This window comes from Balaenoptera borealis, assembly GCF_965194805.1.
Source record: "Balaenoptera borealis genome assembly, chromosome: 2".
Taxonomy (NCBI): domain Eukaryota; kingdom Metazoa; phylum Chordata; class Mammalia; order Artiodactyla; family Balaenopteridae; genus Balaenoptera; species Balaenoptera borealis.
Genome location: NC_138867.1, coordinates 169,067,385 through 169,093,041, shown reverse-complemented (window position 1 = coordinate 169,093,041; position 25,657 = coordinate 169,067,385). Strand labels below are relative to the sequence as shown.

General features: G+C 39.4%; 1 protein-coding gene across 7 annotated transcripts in view; it reads left to right on the top strand.

Annotated features, from left to right (window-relative positions):
• Positions 1-25,657, top strand: part of PGBD2 (piggyBac transposable element derived 2) — a 32,750-nt gene that overhangs the window by 2,066 nt on the left and 5,027 nt on the right. For 2 of the 7 annotated variants that reach the window (XM_082379327.1, XM_082379323.1), the window contains exons 2-3: positions 8,952-9,119; positions 23,548-23,611. In XM_082379327.1, the coding sequence (XP_082235453.1) occupies positions 23,595-23,611 (17 nt within the window). In that variant the 5' untranslated portion in view covers positions 8,952-9,119; positions 23,548-23,594. Of the gene's footprint in view, positions 1-8,951; positions 9,193-22,139; positions 23,612-25,657 lie in introns of those variants that run through there. The other 5 variants (XM_082379326.1, XM_082379322.1, XM_082379325.1 and 2 more) reach the window with 3 other exon arrangements.

Genomic DNA, 25,657 nt, shown 5'->3' with positions numbered 1-25,657 from the left:
ACCCACAGGGATTGTGGCCTATCGCTACCTTTCTGGGTTATCTCAAAAGCATTTCCATCCCAATGTGCGCAAAACACAGCTCCAAGTCACCCACATCTAGTCCACCGTATCAATTGGGTCTCCACTGATAGACATTTCCTATGCAGAGTTTCAGAGAATCTTTGGGAGTGCATTTTGGTTAGGGTCAATCAAATATTAAGAGTTCCTAGTACTTTTTTAAATAGCTGTCTTAAAGCCAGAAAGTGAAGATGAAGATGAAGGCCTGCTACAGGATGAGGAAGATGCCCTGCAGTATGGCCATTTTCTTAGCAGCACAAGTTGTTCAGTTCAGCAAGTATTTATTGGGTGCCTGTTGCATGCCAGGAGCTGTGTTGGCTTCTGGGGATAGAGAGGTGAATAAATTCTGCACCTGCCCTGCCATCAGAGGGCATGTGGTGGGGTCATGTGTTGTAATTGAGGTGAAATCTGTGACAGAGGAAGCCTCACCTTGGAAGAAGGAGGTTGCAGGACGTGAGTTGGCCTGAGCCTAGGTGGGGGAAGACTGGGGATCCGGCTGTTAGGGGCCTTGACCTATTTCCAGGGCTTGTGGGATTGTGACCTCGGGAAGTTCTCCCTAGGCTATGAAGATGGGCTGGTGTGGGAATGACTGGTTGGGGGCTGTCACTGAATGTTGGTGAGTGGATAAGGGTCAGCCTAGGGTACAGCAGAGGAAAAGGTGATGAGATGAGCTGCTGAGAGTGGTGTGACTGTGAAATGGTAACACAGGTCATACTCTCTGACCCAAACCCAACCAGACATGGGGAAAAGTCAGAATGTTTGAATTTTATCAAAGTCACACTGAAGCACTCCTTAATCAAACATAGGATTTCTGTAGCAATATCTAGCAATATCTATAGTAAGTAGTAGAAATAGGTATTATAAAGAGCCTCAGATATTTTCAGGTTTTGCTGCCAGGCAGTTTGTTGCCCAAATTTTGAAATAATGTTCAGTTTTCACAACATTTTTGACTTTTGAGAATAGCAGGTGAAGGGTTGTGGATCTGAAAGAATAGCTACCACTTGTAGAGCCAGGCCTGTTGTGTGTGCTTCACAGGCATTGACTCTCATCCTCATAACACCCTACAAGGGTTGGTACCATGCAGATCCCGTTTTGCGGGTGAGGAGATGAGGGCATAGAGAAGGTAAGTGATTTGCCCACGGTCACACAGCTCGCCCCTGTTGGCTCCATAGTCCGCATTCTTACCAGACTGCATACGTGTGAATGGGAGGTTGGGGAGTTGCAGGACCAAAGTCTTTCTCGCATACCTCAGACACCTGGCATCTGCAGCCAGCCTGTGTGAGTGCCAAGGAAGGTCAGAAGAGAAGGGAGGCAGGAGCCCTGGAGAGGTTGTGGTTACATACACAGATTCATTGAATGCCTGTGGGGACTCACTTCCTTGATGCCTGGAGCTTGTGGTCTGGTTGGGCAGTGAGCTCTTCTCACAAGCTGTAGAGGAAGTTAAGTGCACTGTCAAGTGGACCAGAGGAGGACATGGGTGATCAGAGGCACTGGGTTGACAAGCTGGGATGCAAACTAGCTGGGCTTTGAGAAAATTTAGGTAAATGATTTTATGAGGATTCTATAAGGAGATTCTTCATGAGAGACACAGACTGTTGAGTGCGGAGATGACTGTATTCTAATTTTCTTCCTCTAACTGCAAAAGATATATGTGCTCTGGAACACCACAAATGAATGCCTTCTGCCTGCCACTTCCGTGTCACTGCAGACAGTGGTCTTCTCAAAGGACATTGAGTGGGTCAGCTTGATCATATTTGCTCAGGTGTGTGGGAGTGTCCCTGTGCCTTTGTGAGTGCATGTATAAGTGTGCAAAATATGCATTCAAAAACATATAAGATGCATAGCAACAGTTTAAAGAGTCATAAAAGAACTTTGAACACTCCACTCAGTTTAAGAAATAGAACCTTGTCAAAACCTTAGAAACCCCCTGTATGTCTGCCCCGATTGCATCTTTTCTCTTCAGAGGTAACTACTATTCTGAAGTTCCTCTTAATCATTTCCTTGCTTTTCTTTATAGTTTTACAATGTGTATGTGTCTCCAGATAATATTTTAGTTTTGTTTAACTTTTTGATCCTTATAAAATGAAATCATGTAGCAAGTTTTCTTTTTCTTTTGTTTTTTGTTTATTGTCTTTTATTTGAGATCCATTCAGTCGTGTGTGTGGCTAAAGTTCTTCACTCACTTTTCCTGTGGTATTGCACTGCATCTATTCTGTTGATGGCCGTTTGGGCTGTCTCTAGTTTTTGCTACTCTAAATAAACAATGCTGCAGTGGACATTCTTGTCCTGGTCTCCTGGCGCACAGATGAAGTAGTTCTCAAACAGGGGTGAGGGAGGCGAGGTGAGATAGGGGTAAGGGAAGAAAGGGAGACACTTCTGGTTGTTATAACTGGGAGGTGGTGTGCTCCTGTCTCTAGTGGGTAGAGGCCAGGCACACTGCTAAACATACTACAATGCACAGGACAGCCTTCCCGTCTCCTCCTGCTCTCCCACACACCAAAGAATTGTCCGACCCCTAATGCGAGTGTCGAGGCTGAGAACCCCTGCTCTAGGGTAAATACCTGGGGTGGACTACTGGGTGGGTGGGTTTGTGCATGTTCAACTTTAGTAGATACTAGCATATTGTTTACACTCCTTTCAGCAGTATGTGTCCTCTTGCATTACTCATTGTCCTTTTCAACACTTGATAATCTCTGCCTTTAAAATTTTTGCCAACTTGGTGTCTGTGAAATGATATCTGATTGTGGTTTTAATTTCATTTCCTGAACAGTAATGAGATTGAGCATCTTTTCATGTCTGTCTTCTTTTTGTATTTCCTTTGAGAAGTGCCTCCTGATATCATTTTACCCATTTTCCTGTTGTGTTATTTGTGTTTTTCTTAATTGTGTCTGGGATTTCTTTATATATCCTAGATTATTCTTACCTCCTAGATGCTAATCCCTTATATTTGTTGCAGATAACTTCTCCCATTTTTGAGTTTGTTCTGATGGACTGAAAAGTTCTTAATTTAAATGTAGTAGAATTTATCAATCATTTTCTTTATGGTTAAATGCTTTTTGCTGGTTGGTTGGTTCCTGCCAGATCCCCAGGTGGGCAAGACTGCCTCTAGGACCACACTGGAGCAGTGCTGAAACCAAGTCTCAGTGCCACTTCAGGACCCACAGCTGGCACTAAGGTTGGCAGGCCTGCTGCCAGGGGCACAGATGGGTGTTGCTGGATCCCTGGGTGAGCAGGACTGAGAGCGGGACTAGAGTCAGGTCACAGGGCTGCTTCAGGATCTGTAGTCTGGTCCAAGGATGGTAGGCCTGTTACCAGGGGTATATGGATGCATGATTCCTCCTGGGTCCCTTGTCAGATGGTTACAGGAAGGTCTGGATTTGAGTCTGTAGGGAGTTGGGGCTGCTTTCAGTTTGCTGGCAGAACCATGTGAGCTTGCCCCCAGGTTGTGGGCCTGCCTTTTTAGAGCAGCTATCCTTGGTCTTGGGGTTCACTGGGGTTTTGTAACCTCCTATCTGGATCCCAAGGCTTTCACAAAGGCACTTTTGTCTGTGGTTGCCTGCCAAATCATTGTTTGTTTAGGGAGATGCATTCCTATTCCACCACCTTGCTAATGTCATTCCCTGTCTCCGTTTACGTAGGATAGGTCAAACATGTCAGTTCTATTGTTCAAGTCTCAGTAATTTTGTCTGCTTGACCATCAGTTACTGAAAGAGGTGTGTTGAAATCTCTTACTGTTATGATAGATTTGTCAATTTCTATAATTCTATTAATTTTTACTGTATTTTGAAGTTATATTGTTAGATGCATAAAGTTTAAAATTATTATATCTTTCTGATGAGTCCCACCTTTTTTCCCTGTGAAGTTACCCTCATTTTCTGTGATAATGCTTGCTTTAAATTTTATTTGTTATTTTTAATTGTAAAAAACACATGAAATAAAATTTACCATCTTAACCACTTTTAAGTGTACATTTCAGTAGTGTTAAGTATATTCACATTGTCGTGCAGCTAATCTCCAGGACATTTTTATCTAACAAAACTGAGACTATACCCATTAAACATCAACTTCCCATTTTCCCCTCCACCCACTCCTGGTAACCACCATCCTACTTTCTGTTTCTATGAATTTATATACTTTAGATACCTCATGTAAGTGGAATCATACAGTATTTGTCTTTTTGTGAGTGGATTATTTCACTTAGCATAATGTTCTCGTTACATCCATGTTGTAACATGTGACAAGATTTCCTTCCTTTTAAGGCTGAATAATGTTCTATTGTAGATACATACCACATCTTCTTTATCCATTCATCTGTAGGTGGACATGTGAGTTGCTTTCACCTCTTGGCTATTGTGAATAGTGCTGCTGTGAACCTGGGTGTCTCTTTGAGACCCTGCTTTCAATTCTTTTGGTTAAATGCTCAGAAGTGGTATTGCTGGATCATATGGTAGTTCTGTTGTTAATTTTTTGAGGTACCATCATACTGTTTTACATAGTGGCTGCACCATTTTATGTTCCCATTAGCAGTGCACAAGGGTTCCAATTTCTCCACATCCTTACCAACATTGGTTATTTTCTGTTTTTTTTTTTTTTGATAGTGGTCATCCTAATGGGTATGAGGTGATAAATCATTATGGTATTGGTTTGCATTTCCCTAGTGATTAGTGATGTTGAGCATCTTTTTATATGCTTATTGGCCATTTGTATATCTTTAGAGAAATGACTGTTCATGTTTTTTGTCCACTTTTTAGTTGGGTTACTTTTTTTGTTGTTATTAAGATATAGGAGTTCTTTATATATTCTAGATATTAACTCCTTGTAAGATATAATTTGCAAATATTTTCTCCCATTCCATGTATTGCCTCTCTACTTTGTTGATTATATCCTTTGATGAAGTTTTAAGTTTGATGTAGTCCCATTTGTCTGTATTAGCTTTTGTTGCCTCTGCTTTTGGTGTCATATTCAAGAAATCATTGCCAAATCCAATGTCATGAATCTTTTCCCCTATGTTTTTTTCTAAGCGTTTTATTATTTTACCTCTTACATTTAGGTCTTTGGTATGTTTTGAGTTAATTTTTGTATATGATGCAAGGTAAGTGTTCAATTTTATCCTTGTGCACAATATCCAGTTTTTCCAACACCATTTGTTAGGGACTGTCCTTTCCCTACTGAGTGGTCTTAGCACCCTTTTTGAAAATTACCTGGCTGTATACATGACGGTTTATTTCTGGCTCTCTATTCTGATTCATTGATCTATATGTCTGTCTTTAATGCCAGTACCATACTGTTTTGATTTCTGTAGCTTTGTAATATGTATTGAAATGAGGAAGTGTAAGTCTTCCAACTTTGTTCTTTTTCAAAATTGTTTTAGCCATTGGAGTTCCTTGATATAACATGTGAATTTTTAGGTGGCTCTTTCTATTTGTGCCAAAAATGCCATTGGGATTTTGATAGAGATTGCACTGAATCTGTATATTACTTTGGGTAGTATTGACATACTGTCAACATTAAGTCTTCCAGTCTATGAACCTGAGATGTCTTTACATTTTTTGGTGTTTTTTTAAAGTGCTTTCATTAATTTTTTTTGTCAGTTTACAACTCTTTCACCTTTTTGGTTAGGATTGTTCCTAAATATTTTATTCTTTTCAATGCTGTGGTAAATGCAATTGTTTACTTAATTTCCACTTCATATTGTTCATTGTTAGTGTATAGAAATGCAACTAAAATGAATAGATTTTAGTGTGTTGATTTTGATTCCTACAACTTTGCTGAACTTGTTTATTAGTTCTAACAGGTTTTTAAAAAATCTTTAGGGATTTCTACATATAAGATCATGTCATCTGCAAACAGGTAATGCCATTTCTTCATTTCCAATTTGGATGCCTTTTATTTATTTATTTATTTTTCTTACCCAAAGGTTCTGGCTAGGACTTCTGGTATTATGTTGAGTAGAATGGCCAGAGTGGGCATCCTTATCTCGATCCTGTTGGTAGAGGAAACGTTTTCAGTATTTTACTATTTCATATGATGTTAGTTGTGATATTTTTTCATATATAGCCTTTGTTATGTTGAGATGGTTTCCTTCTATTCCTAGTTTATTAAGTGTTTTTATCATGAAACAGTGTTGAATCTTGTTAAATGCATTTTCTGCATCAATTAATATGAACATGTTTTATTTTACATGATTTTTACATGTTGAACTATTCTTGCATTCCAGAAATCCTACTTTGTTGTGTATAATCCTTTCAATGTGCTTTTGAATTCAGTTTGCTAGTATTTTATTGAGGATTTTTGTGTTCATATTTATCAAGGCTATTGGTCTTTAATTTTCTTCTAGTGTTTTTGTCTGGCTCTAGTATCAGGGTAAGGTTGGCTCAGTTATTATATTTTTCAGTTCTAGAATTCTGTTTGGTTCTTTTTTATAGTTTCTGTCTCTTTGTTGATATTCTTATTTTGTTCATGCATTTCCTGATTTTGTTTAGTTGTATATCTGTGTTTTCTTATAGCTAATTGAATATCTTTAAGAAGTAGTTTTGAATTTTTCATTAAGAAATTCAGCAATCTGTTTTTCTTTAGGGTCCAGTCTGGAGTTTTATTTTGTTCCTTTGATTGGGCCATGTTTCCTTGTTTCTTTGTATACTTTGTAATCTGTTGCTGAGATTTGGCCATTTGACAAAACAATTTCCTGTCCGGGTCTTAATGGACTGGCTTCGTTTAGCAGAATACCTTCACCAATCAGCCCACCTGGAAGTTTGGGACCTCCCCATCCTTTTCTAGTGATGTATCTTCTCTGGACTTGTGTATGTACTTTTTAACTGTCTCAATTTCTCTACACTGCTTGTCCTTATTTCTTCTCAGGAGCTTGTAATTTCTTGCTCTCCCAGACATCTGCCTGCTGAACTGCAGAATCTCTGCAGCTACTGTGCTGTGGCACCTGCCTACATTTTCAGTGTCTTCCAAACTATGCCAACATACCTGTCAGTGCTCCAAGTCTGGTGAGACAGAAATTTGTCCCTCAGGCAGACCCCAGGCAAACCAGAACTAGGTTTTCTCCTGGTTGCACCTAACTACACTGAGGTGGGGGAGAAGCATGTGTGTGCAAAATGCCATGAACTTTTCGTACTCTTTTCAATGGAATCCCTTCTTGGTTTTCTGTTGGCTTTGGTTTTCCATTGGTCTCTGACCCCCGTTCCTGGGACAAGAGAACAAGAAAAATCAGGGGAAAGAATCAAGAGACTGGTCTTAGCAGGGTGGAGATTTTTATATGGTTATTAAGGAATAAGGTGAATTAAGCAAATATTGATGGGGTGAAAGAAAGGTGAAACAGAAAGGGGAGAGTCACAGGACTTGTCTCAGCAGGGTGGAAATCTTTAGATGGTTGTTAAGAAGTGGGATGAAGACCACCTAGAGGAGTGGGATAGGGAGGGTGGGAGGGAGGGAGACGCAAGAGGGAAGAGATACGGGGATATGTGTATATGTATAGCTGATTCACTTTGTTATAAAGCAGAAACTAACACACCATTGTAAAGCAATTATACTCCAATAAAGATGTTAATTAAAAAAAAACAAAAACAAGTGGGATAAATAAAATGGACATTGATGGGGTTAAAACAAAGGTTTTAATACAGCAATACCAAAGACTGGGTGTTAGCCAAAGGGATCTCCTGCTGGTCCCCCAGCATGTAGGGGTCCCAGACAAGTCTGCTCTATTTATCCCAGTTTGGAGAAGTAAAAAGCCAGAAGGCAGAGACTACAATGAGAAACCTCGCCAGCAGTCACTTGGGGCAATGGTCAGGCAGATTAATCAAGTTGACAGTTGACAAAAGGGCCAGGGTACCTTGGCTCAACCCTTACTAGGGACCCAAAGCCTTTTGCACGTGAGTGGGTAAAATGGTCAGGGGGTTGATACAGGAGTCCTATGAACTGTGGTACCAAGACCTATTGGTGAAGCCCTGACACAGGCTACAGTTAGATTTAGAGAGTATAAAAGTGTGAGTTGGGAATTCCCTGGCAGTCAAGTGGTTAGGACATTGTGCTTTCACTGCCAAGGGCCTGGGTTCAGTCCCTGGTCAGGGAACTACGATCCCCACAAGCCGCGTGGCACAGCCAAAAAAAAAAGTGTAAGAGTTAATAAGATTGTGAAAGTTGAAATGTTTAAACAAGTTTTATGTAAAGAAATTGTGTCTTCTTTACCTGAATGTTTTACGGGAATCAATATTGTGTTTGGCTGGGGAACACTTCCCCTACTTAATATTGTAAGACAAAACCTGTTGATGTGATGCTAACGGAGGCCACAGTTAGGGTTGATAGAATTAAGATTGAAGTTTGTAGAATTGTTGTTTGAACAGGCTTTATGTGAAGTGGTTGCGTCTCTTTTTTCTGATTGTACTGTGGGGATGGACGTTGTATCTGGGGGATATTTCCCCTACCTAATATTGTAAACAGAAGGCATGTAACTCTACCCTTTGAGCAATATTAATCGGACATGATAAATTGGAACCAGTAAGGAGTATGGAATAGAAGTTGGATTGCTGGTAGGGACAAATTCTCTGTGTGATAGCCCGTGTGGAGCCTAGACTGCGGTTTATGACAAAAGCCTGTGAGTGCCTCCCAGCGATCACTACTGGGAATTCTACTAGACAATTTCCATTTGAGCGGCATTTACTATCTTGCCATTTGACATTATTAATTGAAGCTACCCCTATGACTGAAGGACATAAAATTATCTTAAAACCTGAAATACTCAATGTGTAGGATGATGTCAGAGAATCACTCTAATGGGGATGGCAGTGCCTGGAAGGATTTCATAATAAAATAGAAATGGTTTATACAGGATGATGCTGCCTGGGGAGTGGAAGGAGATACTCACGAGTAGGGGGCTTCTTTTTCTCTAGGACTGACTCTATAACTGTGTGAGGAGTTGCTGGATTCTTTTGTCACTTGGACAGTGCCCTATAAAGAACTCTCAACTGACCAACAAAGAGTTGCTTGGTTTGTGGATGGCATTTAGAAGGTGAATGGACAACATCCTATTTGGAAGGCCACCACTCTGATTGAAGAAGGTAAAACAAATCAGCTTGGCGGGCTGACGTGCATGCTGTTTTCCTAACAGTGATGGAAGAATTGAACAATGGTGTAAGCCCCTATGTTTGGGTTTTTATTGATTCATGGATGCTGGCCAATAGACTGGCCATATGGTCAGGCAGGAGGACAATGGAAACCTGGCCCACTAAAGGGATGCCCTTGTGGGGCACAGGCTTGTGGAAATTTGAGGGGTGCATTAAAGTAGGACATGTCAGTGCCCATCAGAAGAACTCTTTTCCAGGTGTAGTAAGTGATTGGAATTAGCAAGCAGATACTCCTGTGTGCTCCCTTGAGATGGCCACCTGGGTCCATGAAATGTATGGACATAGGGGTCACTGCAGTAAAGTAAAGATGGGTTGAATTTCCTCATAGTCTTCTTGTACTCTCATGCACAAAATGCCAGTAAGAGAAGTTCTCTCTGTCAACGAGAGAGACAGAGATTGCACATGGCTATATGGTAGATTCCCTGGTGGGAAGGCTCTGATCATGGCTGGCATGTGAGACAATGCTGGTAGCCATGGGGGTCTACAAATGGGTCCTGACACTGGGAATAGACACTGACTCTGGACAGGGCTATGCCTGCCCAATGGTAGATGAAAATGCTCAGAATACTGTGAAAGAACTGGAACAGAAGATACTGCACCAATTTGGGTTGCTGACTGTCATTTCTTTACACCAAGGAACACATTTTACAATCGGTAGTGTCCAACAATGGGCACAGAAATATTCTCCTCTGACTACTAGTTTGATAGAGAATTGGAATGGGCATTTGAAGCATTGGTTGTCTAAAATGGAGGAAAATAAAGGCATGAAAGGCTGACTTTACACACCTTCATGAGTGTCTACTCATAAAAAACGTGAGTGGGACTAGAAGAGTGTCCCCACTGGATAGATTCCTCTATTTTTCTGGTGGATCTAGGGAAGTAGGGGTGACAAAGGATGCTGATATGACTTACCTTCTTGCCAAAGGAGAAGGATGTTGGTATAATAACTATAGTTTTTTTTTCTCTCTCTTTTTTTTTCTTTTTCTTCCTCACATCACCTCAACTTTTTGTTTTTCCTACCTGATGGCAGTGGTCATGTGACCAGGGCTGCAAATACAAGTGCCCCAAAACAAGAATGATTCCTAGGCAAGAAACTATATTTTTAATTCCTAAGGGCCTGATGGGGCAGAATGTGCCTTCATCCCATCTGACAAGACTGAATGTAGCTATATTGCTTGGTGGTAAAGATAGCCCACTAGTTCTGTACCTGCATAACCTCACCCTCTCTAAATGGGAGTGGACTGAGGGAAGGCACTTGCTAGGCTAATACTGCTTTCTGCAACCTAGACCAGCACAATGGTTGAATCTAATGAACCTTCCAAAAATGGAAGAGTTTGGGTATAAATGAAGAGAAGGAGGAACAGTAGCTAAGGGTAAGTAGTGAATAAATGTGTTATGTAAAAAGGTAAATTCAGTATTACATTAGTACCTCAAAAGAGCTCAGAGCAAGAGATGACATTGTTTCTTAGCTCAGTTATGTCAGATGTCTGAAAGAGTGAAGCCATCTGTTTGCTGAAACCACTCCTTTTGGAACCTGATATGATCGAATGAAAGACTGCAAACCGGAGTGGCCTAACCCTGGGAGACATCCTCATACAACAAAATGATGAACTGGAATGATTATTAATGATTGCATGGGGTTCTAGTAACGTGCCAGTATCTTTTGACTTGGGTATCATTTTGCTGTAAGGGGTCTGTGGCCAGAGCCCAGGGGGTGGGCTATGAGATAATAGAAAATATATATTGATCTCTGCCCCAGTTCCTGGAACAGAGCTCCTGAAATCCTTGTAATTTCCTATGTGATAAGAGCACTAGGAGCATCTTTTGTCCTAATATTTGGTTTTTGACCTGGGTTCCTGGCACAGGGCTTCTGAAACCCTTGTAATTTCCTGCGTGATAGGAGTGTCCTTTGTTCTAATGAGGTGACTCTGGTTGGGTGCCTGGATGGCTCCTGGATGAGGGCTGGTCACCAGAAAGACCAAGCCATGATTGGAAGCTTGGAATTTTCAGCCACACCCACTCCCCATTCTCTTGAGAAGGGAGAGAGCTGAAAACGGGATTAATGATAAATCATGCCTACATGATGAAGCCCCCATAAAAATCTCAAAAGTACGGGATTCAGAGAGCTTCCAGATTGGTGAACACATGGAGGTGCTGTGAGAGTGGCATGCCTGAAGAGGGCATGGAAGCTCTGCACCCTTTCCCCATACCTTGGCCTGTGCATCTCTTCATCTGGCTGTTCATCTATATCTTTTATCATATCCTTTAATAAACTGGTAAACATAAAGCATTTCCCTGAGTTCTGTGAGCTGCTCTAGCAAATTCATTGAACCCAAGGAAGGGATCATGGGAACCCCTGATTTGTAGCCAAGTCAAACAGAAGTTGTGGGTAACCTGGGGACCTACTACTTGTAATTGGCATCTGATGTGGGGAGCAGTTTTGTGGTACTGAGCCCTTAACCTGTGGGATCTGACACTGTCTCCAGTAGTTAGTGTCAGAATTGTTGGACACCCAGCTGGTGTTTCAGAGAGTTACTTGTGCGGACCCCCCCACCCCGAATTTGGTCACTAGAAGTGTCAGAAGTGAAATGTTCTGTGCGAGTGGTAAAGAAGACACACAAGAGAGAAACAAAGGAGGGAAAGACTGGGTTTTTTCCTACCCAGGAGGAGGAAAACTGGGTTTTTCCAATTTAGTAGTGTTCTCATAAAGGTATTCTGGCCCATATATTGATGTTAGCTTGCATTTCTGTGGGGAATGAGGACCTAGAGCTTCCTAGTCCATCATCTGTTGATATCACCTCCCCCATATCTGCCTTTTGATTAGATAGTTTAATCTATTTACTTTAAAAATAATTACTGAAAAAGGGAGACTTATTTTGTCACATTGCTATTTGTTTTGTGTCTGTCTATCTATCTATCTTATAGCTCTTTTGTCTCTCATTTTCCTCCATTACTGCCTACCTTTTTTGTGTTTAGTTGATTTTTTGCAGTGACATGTTTTGATTTCCTTTTAATCTCCTTTCATGCATATTCTTTAGATTTTTTTTTTGCAGTTACCATGGGATTATATAGAATATCCTAATGTAACTAATTTCAGTTGATAGCAACTTTGCTTCAGTTGCATACATAAACTTCTCCCTTACAAAGTTCTTCCCCCCTTATATTACTGATGTCAAAAATTACATCTTTAATTTATAATTGTTTTTTTTTTAAATATTTATTTATTTATTTAGGCTGTGTTGAGTCTTCGTTTCTGTGCGAGGGCTTTCTCTAGTTGCGGCAAGTGGGGACCACTCTTCATCGCGGTGCGCGGGCCTCTCACTATTGCGGGCTCTCTTGTTGTGGAGCACAGGCTCCAGACGCGCAGGCTCAGTAACTGTGGCTCACGGGACCAGCCGCTCCGCGGCATGTGGGATCCTCCCAGACCAGGGCTCGAACCCGTGTCCCCTGTACTGGCAGGCAGACTCCCAACCACTGCGCCACCAGGGAAGCCCCTATAATTGTTTTTTATGCATTCATCTTTTAAATTCTGTAGAAAATAAGAAGTGGAGTTACAAACTAAAATGACAACAATGTTTTTTTTTTTTAAATATTGGTTTATATATTTACCCTTACTGGTAACTTTATCTTTTCTCAAGTATGACTGAGTTACTGTCCAGCATCCTGTCCTTTCAACATTAAGGACTCTCCTTAGCATTTCTGGTATTGTGGGTCTAGTGGTAATAAATTCCTTCAACTTTTGTTTGTCTGGGAATATCTTAATTTCTCCCTCATTTTTGAAGTACAGTATTGCTGAATATAGAAATCGTGGTTCGCAATTTTTTTTCTTTTAGCACTTTAAATATATCATCTTACTACCTTTTGGCCTCTAAGGTTTCTGATGAGAAAATGACTGATGATCTTATTGCAGATCCTTTATACTATGAATTGTTTCTCTCTTCCTGATTTCAAGATTCTTGCTTTGGCTTTGGCCAATTTGATTATGATGTGTGTTGGTGTGGGTCTCTTTAGTTTATTCTACTTCAAGAGTTGTAGATCTGTGTCTTCCCTCAAATTTGGGAAACTTATGGCTGTTGTTTTTTCAAGTAATGTCTGTGCCCTTTTCTTTCTCTTTTCCTTTTGAGATTCTAAAAATATGTGTGTTGACTGACTTGATGGTGACCCACAAGTCTCTTAGGCTCTGTTCACTTTTCTTCATATATATATATTTTTCTGTTTGTAAGAGTTGATATTTTTAATAGTCCTGTGTTCAGTCCTTTTTTTCTCCCTTCACAACTCTGGTGTTGAACTCCTCTAGTGAATTTTTCATTTCAGCTTTGTTTATATATTGTTTGCCTGATTTCCTTTAGTTCTTTGTCCATGTTTTCTATTTACTTGCAGCATATTTAAGATGATTATTTTAAAGTCTTTGTCTAGTAAGTCTGATGTCTAGGTTTCCTCAGAGTTGGTTCTATCAACTTTAAATGAGCCACATTTTCTTGTTTCTTTTTGTGCCTTGTGATTTTTTTGCTAAAAATTGAATGTTTTTCTATTATGATGTGGTAACTCTGGAAATTAGACTCCTTGCCTTCCCCAGGGTTTGCTTTTTAAAATTTTTTGAAGGCCATTGTAGTTTGTTTGTTTTGGGACTTTTCCAAACTATTTCTGCAAAGACTGTATATTGTCATGTGTGGTCACTGAAGACTCTGTTCCTATAGCTTGTGTTCAGCTAATCTTTTGACAGAGAATTCCATGAATCTCAGGAGCTGAAACAAACAAAAAAACACTGAAAAAACTCCAAAAAAGACCATCTACCTCTCCCCGTCTTTACATTTTTGCTCTTTGCTGGGACACTCCTTCATCATTTAGTTAGGATACTCTTAATCTTGGGATTAGCCTGAGGTAAAAGTTTAAGGTCTTCTCAGGAGTTTTCTGAGCGTGTGTCTTGGGCTTGCATGTGGCTTTCTTAAATTCCTCCATATATGTGGAAGCTTTTGAATGTCCTGTATTTCCAAATAGCCTTAAATGGTCTTTAATGTATCTTTACCCACGGTCTGTTGCTCCAGACGTCTGTGGATTTGTATTCTGCCTCACAGCTTTTTCTGCCACACCAGTGTTTTAGGTATCCTTAAGACACGTTAGAGCAGAAATACACAATAATTTGCAATCAGGTTTGCTCTTTCTCCCTTTAGTTTGAGGGGAAAACTGGGAATTGGGCTTCTGGCTACTCAAGACTAAGATTGTTGCAGCACTGGAAAGGGGGTAGGTCAAGGGTGAGTAAGAACTCCACGAAACGTTCCTATTGTTTTGAAGTTGGCTTTTTAATTTTTTTTCAGTTTTATTGAGATAATAATTGACATACAACACTGTATAAGTTTAAACTGTACCACATAATGACTTGTCATACTTATATTGTAAATTACTATAGTAAGTTAACATCTATCTCATATAGTTACGAAGAAGAAATTCTTTTTCCTTGTGATAACAACTTTTAGGATTTAATCTCTTAGCAACTTCCAAAGGTACTATACAGCAGTGTTAACTGTGGTCATCATGTACATATTTCCCCAGTTATAAACTGAGACTTCCTCATTTATTTTATACCTGGACACTTGACCTTTTCACCACCATCAACCAATTCCCTCTTCTTAAACCCACCACCTCTGGTGACCACAAATCTGATTCTTTTTATGTGAGTTCATTTGTTTGTTTTTTTAGATTCTACATATAAGTGGGATCATACGATATTTGTCTTTTTCTGTCTAACCTATTTCACTTAGCGTAATGCCCTCAAGTGCATCCATGCTGTCACAAATGATAGGATTTCCTTCTTTTTTATGGCTGAATAACATTCCATTATATATATGTACCACATTTTCTTCAGTGGACACATCTTGGCTATTGTAAATAATGTTTCAGTGAACGTGGGGATGCAGATATTTCTTCAAATAGTGACTTCATTTCCTTTGGATGTATACCCAGAAGTGGAATTGCTGGACTGTATGGTAGCTTTATTTTTACTTTTTTGAGGAACCTCCATATTGTTTTCCGTAGTGGCTGCTCTAGTTTGCATTCCCACCAATAGTGCACAAGGGTTCCCTTTTTTCCACATGCTTGATGTGTCTTTTTGATGACAGCCATTCTAACAGGAGTGAGGTGATATCTCATTGTGGGTTTGATTTGCATTTCCTTGACGATTAGTGATTTTTTAAAGATAAATTTATTTATTTATTTATTTATTTTTGGCTGCGTTGGATCTTCATTGCAGTGCATGGGCTTCTCATTGCGGTGGCTTCTCTTGTTCCGGAGCATGGGCTCTAGGCGCACAGGCTTCAGTAGTTGTGGCATGCAAGCTCAGTAGTTGTGGCTTGCGGGCTCTAGAGTGCAGGCTCAGTAGTTGTGGCGTACAGGGCTTAGTTGCTCCACGGCATGTGGGATCTTCCCGGACCAGGGCTCGAACCTGTGTCCCCTGCATTGGCAGCCGGATTCTTAACCACTGCGCCACCAGGGAAGTCTGACGATTAGTGATGTTGAGCACCTTTTCATGTACCTGTTGGCCATTCAATATTTTCTTTGGAAAAATATCTAATCTCCTCCATGTAGCACTCCAGGACTGGGGCACCTAATCTGTGGCTTGAATTGCTCACTTCCCAGGGCAGGTATCTGCCCTTATAATCTTCCATTTCCTCTGAGTCCCCTTCCAGGAGCACCAGGTCCTGACCCCATCTTTTCTTCCCTTCATACCTGATCACGTATATATCTTTCCTACCTCCTTGTTTGTACAGCAGTCCTTCTGCCAGTTTCCACTCAGTTTTCAGTGAAAATTGTTTACATGTAGATATATTTTTGATTTGTTTGTGGTGGGCAGTGAGCTCCATGTCCTCTCACGTTGCTATCTTGATCCCTTTGATTACTATAACCTTATAATATTGTTTGAAATGAGGAAGTGTAATGCCTCCTGCTTTGCTCTTCTTTTTAGGATTGCTTTGACTATTTGAGGTCTTTTGTGGTACCATACAAATTTTATGGAACACGCTTTTATAAAGCTTGTTTATGGAACAAGCTTTCAAATCTTATGGATTGTTTTTTCTACTTCTATAAAAAATGCCATTAAATCTTGATAGGGATTGCATTGGATCTGTAGGTGGCTTTGGGTAGTATAGACAACATTGTAATATTAATTCTTCCAATCCATAATCGTGGGATATTTTTGTCTTCAGTTTCTTTCATCAATGATTTGTAGTTTCCAGTATAGGGATTTTTTTTTTTTACTTCTTTGGTTAAATTTATTCCTATATATTTTATTGTTTAATGCTATTGTAGTGGGGTAATATTCTCCAATTCCCTTTTTTAAAAATATTTATTTATTTTTTGGCTACACTAGGTCTTAGTTGCGGCATGCGGGGTCTTTAGTTGCAGCATGCGGAATCTTTAGTTGCGGCACTTGGAATCTTTAGTTTCGGCATACAGGATCCTTAGTTGCGGCATGAGAACTCTTAGTTGCAGCATATGGAATCTAGTTCCCTGACTAGGGATCAAACCTGGGCCTCCTGCATTGGGAGTATGGAGTGTTAGCCACTGGACCACCAGGGAAGTCCCATTCTCCAATTCTTAAGAGAATTCAGTTTTAAAGTACAGTAATGCTACTGATTTTTTAATGTTGATTTTATATCCTGCAACTTTACTGAATTCATTAATTAGATCTAACAGTTTTTTTGTGAAGTTTTTAGGGTTTTCTGTATGTAAAATCGTGTCATCTGTAAATAGAGACAGTTTTTCTTCTTCCTTTCCAATTCTGATGCCTTTTATTTCATTTTCTTAATTTATTGCTCTGGTAGGACTTCTAGTACTATGTTGAATAGGAGTGGTGAGAGTAGGTATCCTTGTCTTGTTCCTGATCTTAGAGGACAAGCTTTCAGTCTTTCACCACTGAATATGATGTTAGCCGTGTGCTTGTCATCTGTGACCTCTGTTATGTTGAGGTATGTTCCTTCTATACCTAAGTTGTTGAGAGTTTTATCTTAAAAGGATATGGTGTTTTGTCAAGTGCTTTACTGTATCTGTTGAGATGTTCCTATGATTTTTATCGTTCATTCTATTAATGATGTTGTGTATCACGTTGGTTTGCAAATGTTTTATCAATACCACCCGTGCATCCCAGAGATGACTCCCACTTAATCATGGTGTATGATTTTTTTTTTGAACATCTTTATTGGAATATAATTTCTTTACACTGGTGTGTTAGTATCTGCTGTATAACAAAGTGAATCAGCTATATGTATATATTTATCCCCATATCCCCTCCCTCTTGCATCTCCCTCCCACCCTCCCTGTCCCATCCTGCTAGGTGTTCACAAAGCACCGAGCTGATCTCCCTGTGCTATGCTGCTGCTTCCCACTAGCTATCTATTTTACATTTGGTAGTGTATATATGTCAATGCTACTCTTTCACTTTGTCCCAGCTTACCCATCCCCCTCCCCATGTCCTCAAGTCCATTCTCTATGTCTGCATCTTTATTCCTGTCCTGCCCCTAGGTTCATGAGAACCATTTTTTTTTTTTTTTTTAGATTCCATGTATATGTGTTAGCATATGGTATTTGTTTTTCTCTTTCTGACTTATTTCACTCTCTGTGAGACACTCTAGGTCCATCCACCTCACTACAAATAATTCAATTTTGTTCCTTTTTATGGCTGAGTAGTATTCCATTGTATATATGTGCCACATCTTCTTTATCCATTCATCTGTCAGTGGACACTTAGGTTGCTTCCATGTCCTGCCTATTGTAAATAGTGCTGCAGTGAACGTTGTGGTACATGTCTCTTTTTGAATTATGGTTTTCTCAGGGTATATGCCCAGTAGTGGGATTGCTGGGTCATATGGTAGTTCTGTTTTTAGTTTTTTAAGGAACCTCCGTACTGTTCTCCATAGTGGCTGTATCAGTTCACATTCTCACCAACAGTGCAAGAGAGTTCTCTTTTCTCCACACCCTCTCCAGCATTTATTGTTTGTAGATTTTTTGATGATGGCCTTTCTGACCGGTGTGAGGTGATACCTCATTGTAGTTTTGATTTGCATTTCTCTAATGATTAGTGATGTTGAGCACCCTTTCATGTGTTTGTTGGCAATCTGTATATCTTCTTTGGAGAAATGTCTATTTAGGTCTTCTGCCCATTTTTGGATTGGGTTGTTTGTTTTTTTGATATTGAGCAGCATGAGCTGCTTGTATATTTTGGAGATTAATCCTTTGTCAGTTGCTTCATTTACAAATATTTTCTCCCATTCTGAGGGTTGTCTTTTTATCTTGTTTATGGTTTCCTTTGCTGTGCAAAAGCTTTTAAGTTTCATTAAGTCCCGTTTGTTTATTTTTGTTTTTATTTCCATTTCTCTAGGAGGTGGGTCAAAAAGGATCTTGCTGTGATTTCTGTCAGAGAGTGTTCTGCCTATGTTTTCCTTTAAGAGTTTTATAGTGTCTGGCCTTCCATTTAGGTCTTTTATCCATTTTCAATTTATTTTTCTATATGGTGTTAGGGAGTGTTCTAATTTCATTCTTTTACATGTAGCTGTCCAGTTTTCCCACCACCACTTATTGAAGAGGCTGTCTTTTCTCCATTGTATATGCTTGCCTCCTTTATCAAAGATAAGGTGACCATATGTGTGTGGGTTTATCTCTGGGCTTTCTATCCTGTTCCATTGATCTATATTTCTGTTTTTGTGCCAGTACCATACTGTCTTGAGTACTGTAGCTTTGTAGTATAGTCTGAAATCGGAGCCTGATTCCTCCAGCTCTGTTTTACTTTCTCAAGATTGCTTTGGCTATTCGGGGTCTTTTGTGTTTCCATAAAAATTGTGAAATGTTTTGTTCTAGTTCTGTGAAAAATGCCATTGGTAGTTTGATAGGGATTGCATTGAATCTGTAGATTGCTTTGGGTAGTATAGTCATTTTCACACTGTTGATTCTTTCAATCCAAGAACATGGTATATCTCTCCATCTGTTTGTATCGTCTCTAATTTCTTTCATCAGTGTCTTATAGTTTTCTGCATACAGGTCTTTTGTCTCCATAGGTAGGTTTATTACTAGGTATTTTATTCTTTTTGTTGCAATGGTAAATGGGAGTGTTTCCTTAATTTCACTTTCAGATTTTTCATCATTAGTGTATAGGAATGCAAGAGATTTCTGTGCATTAGTTTTGTATCCTGCTACTTTACCAAATTCATTGATTAGCTCTAGTAGTTTTCTGGTAGCATCTTTAGGATTCTCTATGTATAGTATCATGTCATCTGCAAACAGTGACAGTTTTGCTTCTTCTTTTCTGATTTGGATTCCTTTTATTTATTTTTCTTCTCTGATTGCTGTGGCTAAAACTTCCAAAACTGTGTTGAATAATAGTGGTGAGAGTGGGCAACCTTGTGTTGTTCTTGATCTTAGAGGAAATGGTTTCTGTTTTTCACCATTGAGAATGATGTTGGCTGTAGGTTTTCATATATGGCCTGTATTATGTTGAGGTAGGTTCCCTCTAGTCTACTTTCTGGAGAGTTTTTATCATAAATGGCTGTTGAATTTTGTCAAAAGCTTTTTCTGCATCTATTGAGATGATCCTATGGTTTTTATCCTTCAATTTGTTAATATGGCATATCACATTGATTGATTTGCATATATTGAAGAATCCTTGCATTCCTGTGATAAACCCCATTTGATCATTTAACGTACTGTTGAATTTGATGTGATAGTATATTATTTAGAATTTTTGCATCTGTATTCATCAAGGATATTTGTCTGTAGTTTTCCTTCCTTGTAATGTCCTTATTCTGGCTGTGGTATCATGGTAATACTGACCTTGTAAGTGAGTTTAGGGGTGTTCCCTTCTCTTTGATATTTTGGAAGAGTTTGGGAAGGATTGGCATTAATTCTTTAAATGTTTGGTAAAATTCACCTTGAATCCCTCTGGTCCTGGGCTTTTCTTTGTTGGGAGGTTTTGGGTACTGATTCAGTCTCCTTACTAGTAACTGGTTCGTTCACTTTTTCTCTTTTTTCTTGATTCAGTCTTGGTATGTTTTTTGTTTCTAAGAATTATCCATTTCTTCTACATTGTCCAGTGTGTTCGCAGATAAATGTTCCTACTGCCCTCTATGATCCTTTGTATTTTTTTTTAACTTTTTATTTTATACTGGAGTATAGCTGATTAACAATGTGATAGTTTCAGGTGCACAGATCCTTTGTATTTCTGTGGTATCAGTTGTAATGTCTTCTCTTTGATTTATAATTTTGTTGGTTTGGTTTTTTTTTTTTTTTCTTGGATAGTTTAGCTAAAGGTTTGTCAATTTTGTTTATCTTTTCAAAGAACAAACTCTTAGTTTTGTTAATCTTTTCTCATTTTTTTATTCTCTCCTTTAGTTATTTCTGCTCTTAATCTTTATTGTTTCCTTCCTTCTGCTAACTTTAAGCTTAGTTTGTTCTTTTTTCTAGTTCCTTGAGGTGTAAAGTTGGGTTGTTTATTAGAGATAGTTCTCTTTTCTTTCTGTATGTGTTTATGGCTATAAACTTCACTCTTAGAACTGCTTTTGCTAACATCCACTGTTTTCGTATATTGTGTTTCCATTTTTGTTTGTTTCAAGATACTTTTTTATTTTCCTTTTAATTCTTCGTTGCTACATTGGTTGTTCAGGAGAATTATTTTTATGCATTCTTGAGTTTTTCAGTTTTCCTCCTGTTACTGATTTCTAGCTTTATAGCACTGTGTTCAGGAAAGATACGTAGTATGATTTCGGTCTTGTTGAATTTGCTAAGACTTTTTTTGTGGCCTAACATGTAACATCCCAGTAAATGTTCTATGTGTGCTTAAGAAGAATGTATATTTTTCTGTTGTTGAATAGAATGTTCTGTATATCTCTTTTATGTGCATTTGGTCTATAATGGCATTCAAGTCTGATGTTTCCTTACTGATTCTTTGTCTGAATGATCTACCATTGTTGAGAGTGGGGTATTAAAGGCCCCCACTATTATCTTATCATTGTTTATTTCTCCTTTTTCTTCTCTTAGTATTTGGTTTATATATTTAGGTGCTCAAATATTTAGTGCTTAAATATTTACAATTGTTATATCTTTTGATGGATTGTTGTTTTTCATTAGGTAATTATCTTATTTTCTTGTTTCCATTTTAGTAAAGTTAATTTCGACTGACATAAGTATAGCTACCCCTGCTTTTTTTTTGGTTACTATTTGCTTGAAATATCTTTTTCCATCCTTTTACACTCAGCCTATATGTATATTTAAAGGTCAAGTGAGTATCTTGTCAGTAGCATATCATTGGATCTTATTTTTTTATCCATTAAGCCATTCCGTGGCTTTTGGTTAGATAATTTAATGAATTTACATTTAAAGTAATTATTGATAGGTAAGGACTAACTGTTTTCATTTTGTCCATCATTTTCTGTTTTATAAATCCTTTGTTTCTTCTATTCCTGTTGTGTTCTTTTATGATTTGATGAATTATTGTATCATTATGTCTTGACTTCTTTATCATATTCTTTTGTGTAACTACAATGAGTTTTTCTTTTGTGTTTGCCATGAGGTTTACATAAAATAATCTTGAAATGATAACACCCTATTTTAAACTGGTAACACCTTATTAACTTCTATAACATTTCTAAACTTTACTCTTTTACTTCTCCTCCCCCTCACACTTTAGATTATCGATGCTACAGTTTACATTCTTTTTATAGTATTTATCTAATAACAGATTATTGTAGTTATAGTTGTTTTAAAATGTTTTTTTTCCCTTTTTTTAAAAATTGGGGTATAGTTGTTTTACAATGTTGTGTTAGTTTCTACTGTACAGTAAAACGAAGTAGAGTTCCCTGTGCTATACAGCAGGTTCTTATTAGTTATCTACTTTATACATATTAGTGTATATATGTCAATCCCAATCTCCCAATTCATCCCACTCCCCCACCCCCCTGCCCCCGCTTTCCCCCCTTGGTGTCCATACATTTTTTTCTCTACATCTGTGTCTCTATTTCTGCCTTGCAAACCAGTTCATCGGTACCATTTTTCTAGATTCTACATATATGCATTAGCTTTTAACTTTAAATCTAGAGTTGTTAGTGAATTATACACCCCTATTACCTGATTGACTTTATAGTTACCATTACCAATGAGTTTTACACTATCTTCATATGATTTTATGATGTAATTAGTGCCCTTTTACTTCTACTTGAAGAATTCCTTTTAGCATTTTTTTTAAAGCAGGTCTTGTGGTATGAACACCCTCAGCTTTTGTTTGCTTGTTAAAGTCTTTATGTCTTCTTCAATTTTGAAGGACAGCTTGCCGAGAATAACATTCTTAGTTGATAGTTTTTTCTTTCTACATTTTCAATATATCATCCCATTCTCTCCTGGTCTGAAAAGTTTCTGTTGAAAAATCTGATACTAGTCTTATAGGGATTCCCCTGTATGTAATTTCTCTTTCTCTTGCTGCTTTCCAAATTCTTTCTTTGTCTTAGACTTTTGACAATTTCATTATAATGTGTCTTGGTGTAACCCTATTTGAGTTCAACCTATTTGGGGTCCTTTGGGCCTTCTGCCTACTACAGATTTGTTGGAAGTTTGATGTAGTTAAAATTATCCATCCTCCTTTAAGTTTCTGTGTTTTCTATAAGAAAGGTTTCCCTCTTTGGTCATTAATATACTTTAAAAGTTTTGCTTTTTTGCAACTAATACTTAATACATCTAGGACTTCACTACCTAATATAGTAGCCACCATCCACATGTGAGTATTAAAATTTGAATTACTTAAAATTACATAAAATTAAAAATTCAATTTCTCAGTCACACTAGCCATATATCCAGTGCTTAATACCCATATGTGCCTCATGGCTACCATATTGGACAGCACTGATATAAAACATTTCTATCATTGTGGCAAGTTCTATTGGCAGTGCTGATGTAGGACAGTAGTCTTCAACCAGGGGAGATTTTACCTCCTACTCTCCCCACCAGAGGACATTTGTCTAGAAACCTTTTTGTTTTTCACAACTAGTGGGGTAGTTGTTCTATTGGTATCTAGTAGATGGAGGCCTGGGATGCTGTTAAACATCACATAATACATAGGACAGCCCCCCACAAGAAACAAAATGCCAATAGTTCTGACTATGGGAAACCCTGCTCTAGAATGTATTTTGTTGTGAGGTGTGAGATGGGGGAGCTTATTCTTTTTCCCTCTGACTAGCCAGTCAACTACACATCATTTCCTGTGTGTACTTGATCTATTTCCCTCTGGTTGATAGTGAATCTTGAGATTTTTTTCCCTTAAATGGTAGAGAAGGTCGTATTCCTTGGCTAATTAAGATATGATTTCTTAAATCTGACTTCTGTTGTCTTACAGATTCTTAGACTCTGCAAGTAAAGACAACCTCATGTTCACAGTATATCATGGCTTCATCATCAAGGTAGGAGTAATGTTTGATGAAAGGCTTTATGCAAGTACAGTTGACTCTTGAACACATGGGGATTAGGGGTGCTGACTCTGCGCATTTGAAAATCTGTGTATAACTTTATAATCGGGCCCTCTGCACTGGCGGTTCCAACCAAATGAGGATCATGTAGTACTCCAGGACGTATTTACTGAAAAAAATCGATGTATAAGTGGACTCACATAGTTCAAACCCATGTTATTCAAGGCTGACTGTATTTACTTCTCTGCTTTTGAAAGACCAAGTCTATAACATTTTCAGTTCTCAGTCCTGCTGGCCACCCTAAGCACTTGGTGTCTATGAAGCACCAAGGAGGGAGAGGACAGAGGAAGATTGGAGAAAAGACAAGGCAGACAAAGGAGTGTGTGTGGTACAGTACAGGTGCAGCTGTGTAGCTCTAGTTCTGCACTTGATCTAAAAATGTGATTTACTTTCCTCATCTTTCAAGACACAAGATGGTTGTCTGTGGGGCTGCCTCAGTTCCTGCAGGCTTTCTCACTCCAAGGGTTTGAACAGGTATGCACAGAGGTGTTTGAGGGCCTGTGGGTGAGCAGCAGTTTGAGTGGTGAGACTAGCAGAGATTGTGGCTGGACAGGCCTGGATCTGCTGCTCTAGACCAGGGGAGGTCAAGGGAGGCATGAAGATGGCTGTTACCCTTTGAGAACGTGTCTTAGTTCGAGGTCCATGGAAAGGAAGAGCTTCAGGTTTCCTCTCCCTTTCTGGCTGGCCATGGAGAGCTTGAGGCATACCTCATCTCCCCAGAGGTCAGACCTCTTGTGCTCTAGCCTCCAGCAGGGGTGGCTGGTGGAGTCAGTGTCCTGGAAGTGAGGTTGGAGTGAATCTCTAATGCAGCTTAAACTCCAAAGCCTAAGAGCAGGCAGAGAAATAGCCCTTGTGGTAAAGCCTGCATCCTCCCTCTGGTGCACGGCTTTTCTCATGCAGAGGCCAAGGCATAGGGCAGCAGCAGTGCCCACCTTCCCAAGTCCAGTCTATTCTCATAGCCAGAGTAATGTATTTGACCCCTCACTGTCCTGCTCCATCCCCTCAGGGGCTTCCTGTGATAACTGAATACAACTGGAAGTCCTGATCAGGACCTCTGGAACCCTGTGGGGCCTTGGCCCTGGACCCAGCCACCTCTGCTCTACTCTACTCTCCTCCCCGCATTACATCTGCAGTGTCACTAACCTCCTTGCTGTTCATAGATATCAAGTCCCTTCAACCACAGGGCCTTGCACCTGTACCTACAGTTCTTTCTCTCCCTCTGGGACACCCAGTCTCCAGCTGTCTGCAAGGCTCACTCCTTCACCTCTCCAGGCCATCTGCCCTGTGAGCCTTCCCTCATCATATGTCTAAAGTAGCACCCCCAGCCCTATTCCTTTGCTGCACTCTGTCCCTTATTCAGGATGGCCCTCATCGCTACCTGATGCCTTCCTGCATAGCTACGTGTTTGTTGATGTGTTTTCTGTCTCCTCCATTTGGAAACAAGTGCTATGCAGGTCAGGGAGTGGAGTGTGCCCACTGCCAGCCCCTGGGCAGCACCTGCTCGTGGTTGGTGCCCACCAAATACAAATATCTCTTGTATTTGGTTCCTACATGCACAGGGAGAGTTAGAATAGCAGGGGTTTCCATGTTTCTAAATCTATTTAGCAGTCAGTATGCAGTAGGATATCAGATGTTGAGGGAGCTTTGTGAAAATCTGTCTGAATCTGTTTAGGTCCTGAATTTGGGTAGTGAGAGTTCAAGTAGGGAGAGTTTGAGAAGTTGGGAAGTGAGGAAACTTATATATGCCAAGTGAATAAGAAAAAGGGAAGAGACAGATAAGGCGGAAGCATGAAAGCAGAGCTGCTAGGGCCACTGAGTCAGGAGACATCGGTGGATGTCACTTCAGCAGCCGAGCCTTCCCGTTGACGGTTACTGTTAACCAGGTGATAACAGTGGCACCTGGATTCATCACTAGAGGGGATCCCCTATTCAGACACTTTATTTAGGAAGGAAAGGAAGTATGGAATACCTCTTTAGAAT